The sequence below is a fragment of the Lagopus leucura genome, unplaced genomic scaffold (assembly GCF_019238085.1).
Source record: "Lagopus leucura isolate 7727_CA_CO unplaced genomic scaffold, USGS_WTPT01 34463-0_obj-0_obj, whole genome shotgun sequence".
Lineage (NCBI taxonomy): Eukaryota > Metazoa > Chordata > Aves > Galliformes > Phasianidae > Lagopus > Lagopus leucura.
Window position 1 is genome coordinate 1 of NW_024963904.1, and position 4338 is coordinate 4338.

General features: G+C 66.2%; 1 protein-coding gene across 1 annotated transcript; it reads left to right on the forward strand.

The window, feature by feature from the left end:
* The first annotated feature begins 808 nt into the window (after positions 1-808).
* TTC24 (tetratricopeptide repeat domain 24) lies at positions 809-3945 on the forward strand. The gene is made up of 9 exons (XM_042891673.1): positions 809-827; positions 1132-1869; positions 2131-2343; positions 2411-2539; positions 2667-2788; positions 2877-2966; positions 3141-3211; positions 3298-3362; positions 3616-3945. The coding sequence occupies exons 1-9, from the start codon at positions 809-811 to the stop codon at positions 3765-3767; spliced, it is 1599 nt and encodes a 532-aa protein (XP_042747607.1). The 3' UTR covers positions 3768-3945.
* The last annotated feature ends 393 nt before the right edge of the window (positions 3946-4338 follow it).

Sequence of the window (4338 nt, forward strand, 5' to 3'; positions counted from 1 at the left end):
CCCCCTGATCATCTTAGTCGCCCTCCTCTGGACCCTTTCCAAAATCTCAATGTCTTTCTTGTACTGAGGGCTCCACACCTGGACACAGTACTCCAGATGGGGCCTCACAAGAGCCGAGTAGAGAGGGACAATCACCTCCCTGTCCCTGCTGGCCACCCCTCTCCTGATGGAGCCCAGGATCCCATTTGCCTTTCGAACACCTCCGAGCCTTCCTGACCGCCTTCCTAACGCTTGGTGCTGCTGGACGGACATCAGCGCCGCTCAGCCCCGCTCCCGCAGCCGGGCCGTGGCAGCAGCGCAGCCGCTGGAGCCGCTCACCGCGGCACGGTGACGATCGGTAACCGGAGCCACCGGGGCCATCGCCAGGGGAGCCCTCTGGGAGCGCGCACGAACACGGCTCTCACCGCCGCCCGGAGGCTGCGGGGTTGGAGTCGCTCCTGGGACCCTTCCCTGGGAGGGGGCGAGAGGGGGGCACGGCAGCCACGATCGCCCCCTCCCCAAATCCGTGAGTAAATGGCACAGGGAGAAGCAGAGGGGGTGCTTGGGGCTGGGGGGACGCCGAGCAGCCGCCGCACCGCTACGAGGGGGAAGAGCCGCGGCTCCATCCGCTGCTCACAGCCCCCGGCCTCGGGTACCTGCGGGGAGGGAGGCGGCTCTGCTCTCGTTCTGGCAGCAAATTGGACTCACGTTGCGCCGGGGGTTCGGGTCGGGTGCTGGGGTCCGTTTGCCTTCGGGAAGAAAGTTGGTTGGAACTGCTCCATTTTGGGAGGGGTGTCGCTGTTCCTGGAAGAGTTCAGGCACCGCGGAGATGGGGAACACAGGGACGTGCTTAGGGGGGGTGGGAGAACGGGGTGGGGGTCTTTTCCAGCCCTAATGGCTCCATGAGTGGGAAGGGTGCCCATGGGCCGATGGGTGGCAATGTCGGGGGTATTTCCAGACAGAACGATCCCATGACTGGGTGCGGGGGGGCGAGCGGAGGGGGCCGGATGGGGAGATCCTGCGGGTCTTTCCCAACCGGAGCCGTTCCATGATCTGCGAGTGGTGCTACGGGCGGTGATGGGCTGATGGCTGGACTCAGTTGTACGGCTGTCTTCTCACCTTAATGGCCCTGTGTCCCTATGCTCGTCTCCAGGCAGACCCCCCCGTGCTCCCCCACAGCCGCCGGCTCAGCTCTGCCCATGGCTTCCGAGGAGCCCACGACCCCCCCGGCCCCCGCAGACCCCGTGAGGAAACGCCAGAGGAAAGGGAAGGAGAAACCCATTTCGGGGGAGGGGGGCGACGGGGAGGACGGGGACGACGGAGCGGGGCGAGTGGCCGAAATCGAGGGGCTGACGCGGGCCGGGTGCCGGGCGCTGGGGCTGGGGGACACGCGGGGGGCACTGGGCTGCTTCAGGAGGGCGGTGGGGCTCTCGCTGCGCACCCCCACCCCACGGCTGCGCAGGGATTGCGCCTTCCGCCTGGGGGCCGCCTACGTCGAGGCCGGGAAGCCCGGGAAGGGGCTGAAATTCCTCCTCAAATCCCGACCTTCGGACGGGGAACGGCCGGAGGGGCTCCGTTTCGACGTCGCTGCGGCTCACGAAGGGCTGCGGGATTTCCCGGAGGCTCTGCGGGATTCGGACGGGGCGGGGAGCAGCGCGGCGATGGGCTGCTGCTACCTGGGCATGCGGGAGCCCGGGAGAGCGGCCCGCTGCTTCCTGGAGGCGGCGCGGGGCTACGAGGGGGTCCGCTGCCCCGAGGCGGCCGCCGTGGCGCTGAGCAGAGCGAGCGGCTCCATGCTGCAGAGCGGGCGATTCGGGGCTGCAGAAGTCGCGGGGATCCTCGCCCGGTGCCGGGCGCTTTGTGACAGCATCACAGACCCGACCCTGCAGGGTAACGCCACACCGGGACCCATCGCATGGATGCAGAGCCCGACCCACCCCTCTGCTCCCATTAAATGGATGCAGACCCCAACCCACCCCTCTGCTCCCATTGCATGGATGCAGACCCCAACCCACCCCTCTGCTCCCATCGCATGGATGCAGACCCCGACCCACCCCTCTGCTCCCATTGCATGGGTGCAGCCCCCGACCCACCCCTCTGCTCCATCGCATGGATGCAGCCCCCGACCCAACGCTCCTCTGTGCCCCCCAGGGAAGCTCTACAACGACATTGGCCTTGGCTACTCCCAGCTGTGCATCTTCCCGCTGGCTGCAGAGAGCTTTGAGCACGCACTTGCTGCGTGCCGCAGAGCACCGGGATGCAGCAGGGAGGCTGCAGTGCTGCAGAACCTGGGCGCTGCCCGCAACGCACTGCAACACTTCGCTGCAGCCCTGGCCCCACACCGGCGAGCAGCAGCGCTGCACGGTACGGCGTCACAGCCTCGCTCTGGGGGGGGTGGGCACAGAAATGAACCCCCAGCAATGAATTGCAGGCGCTGCGGGGAACCGGAGGGCGCAGGGGCAGTGCTTTGGGAACTTGGCGTACGCCTTCAGCCAGCTCGGGGAGCACGAGGCCGCTGCGGAGAACTACCTGCACGCCCTGCAGGCCTTCCGTGACTCGGGTAAGGGCAGCAGCCCCAGGAGACCCCAGTGCCACGTGTCGGAGCTGCACAGCAGCCAGCAGAGCTTGCAGCGGCCCTGCGATGCTTCACCGTGCGGCCAGAACCGATGCAACCCTTTGGCCCGCAGGGGATGTGCTGGGGCAGTGCAAAGCGTGTGAGGGGCTGGGGGCTGCCTGCTTCCACCTGGGGGACCCCCAGAGGGCTGTAAGGCACTACCAGGAGGCCCTGAGGCTGCTGCCCCGCTGCCAGGTACAGGGGACCCCGGGATGGACCCCACGTTGGCTTGCGCCCACCGTCCCCTGGGGACGGGCTCGGTATCAGTGGGTCTCCTGCACAGGGCACCCGCAGGGCAGATGGCGAGCGGATCGTTGCTGGGCTGACCCGCACCCTCCAGCTGCAGCTCTGCCTGCGGCCCAACCCGGCCCTGGTGAGCAGCCCCCCATCACAGGGTTGGGATCGGGGGGCTGGTGGGGTACGGGGACAGCAGCAAAGCTCTGCGTGCTCCTGAGCCGTGCTTGCATGCACCGAGGGGGGCGGTTGGTGGATGGGGACGTCGTGCACAGACCCCACACCACCCCCTCATTGTGCTGCTGCCCCACAGGACCTCGTCCCGCTGCAGCTCTGCTCTCCACTGCCCCACATCAGTGGGACGCAGCTACGGGGCCGCACGGTGTGAGTAGGGTTCTGCCCCGTGCTCCTCTGTGGGGCGCTTCCAGCATCACCTGTGTGGTAAATCTTCCCTCCTGCATCCCCTGCAGGTCCTTCCGGGACACAGGGCAGGATGGGGGTGAGGCTGCGCCAGGGGCACCGCCTGTGGGGTCAGGTGAGGGGGTGTGCAGGGCCAGAGCGTGTGGGGTTATTGCCGTGGGGGATGGAGCCCCCCATGTGTGGGGCAGTGCTGTGTCCATCCCAGCCTGGGCACACAGCCCTGGAAAGAAATTTTCCTTCCAGAAATGGGGGTGGGCAATTTGAACCGGAGGGGGAGGGGGAAGGGCAGAAGTAAAATATCCCCCCACCCCCCCAAACAACGATCCAACGAGGAACCTCCTGCAAACCGTAACGCTGCGCTTCCCCAGCACCAAAGCTCCACCAGCCCCCCGCGCTCCCACCCTGCATCCCCGCAGTGATAGCACTGCAAACAGCCCCGGACTCCCCCTGCAGCACCAGGGCCGGACCGGGGGGCCGGGGGGGCTGCACGGTGCTGTCTGAGCTCTGCAGTCTCCTGTGAGCGCCGGGAGGAGCAGGGAGCAGAGCTGCGCTTCCAGCACCCGACGCGGCACGGAGCCGCCTGCTTTCTTGTGCTGTGAGATGTGCTCATAAAGGTGTGCTTTCATGGAGCCATGGAATCATTACGGTTGGAAAGGATCCCCAAGAGCCCCAACGCAGCCCCCCAACCCACAGCCCCATGTGCCACATCTCTGTGGTGCCTGAACGCCTCCAGGGACGGTGACCCCCTTCCCCTTCTTGGGCAGTTTCAGTGACTGCTTTTGGGGAGAAGAAACGATCCCAAGGTGCGGCCCGACTGCCCAGCTGCACTGAGAGCCCAGCTCCTCTTATCCCACCATTGTTACCTATCAGCAGAGCCGGCCCTCATGGGGCCACACAGGCCTGACTCAGCTGGGATCCCAAAAGCCTTCTGGGCCACCTGGGCACAGTGCTGGCCATTGGGCAACTGCTGGTCAACCATTGGCCAACCATTGGTCAATTTCTGGTCAACCATTGGCCAACCATTGGTCAATTGCTGGTCAACCATTGGCCAACCATTGGTCAATTGCTGGTCAACCATTGGCCAACCATTG

Bases quoted from the DNA above. Each gene is read 5' to 3' on its own strand.
- TTC24 (XM_042891673.1), top strand. The intron at 2,789-2,876 runs GTACAGGGGACC...TCTCCTGCACAG, and splicing joins GGCTGCTGCCCCGCTGCCAG to GGCACCCGCAGGGCAGATGG. The intron at 3,363-3,615 runs GTGAGGGGGTGT...GCGCTTCCCCAG, and splicing joins GGCACCGCCTGTGGGGTCAG to CACCAAAGCTCCACCAGCCC.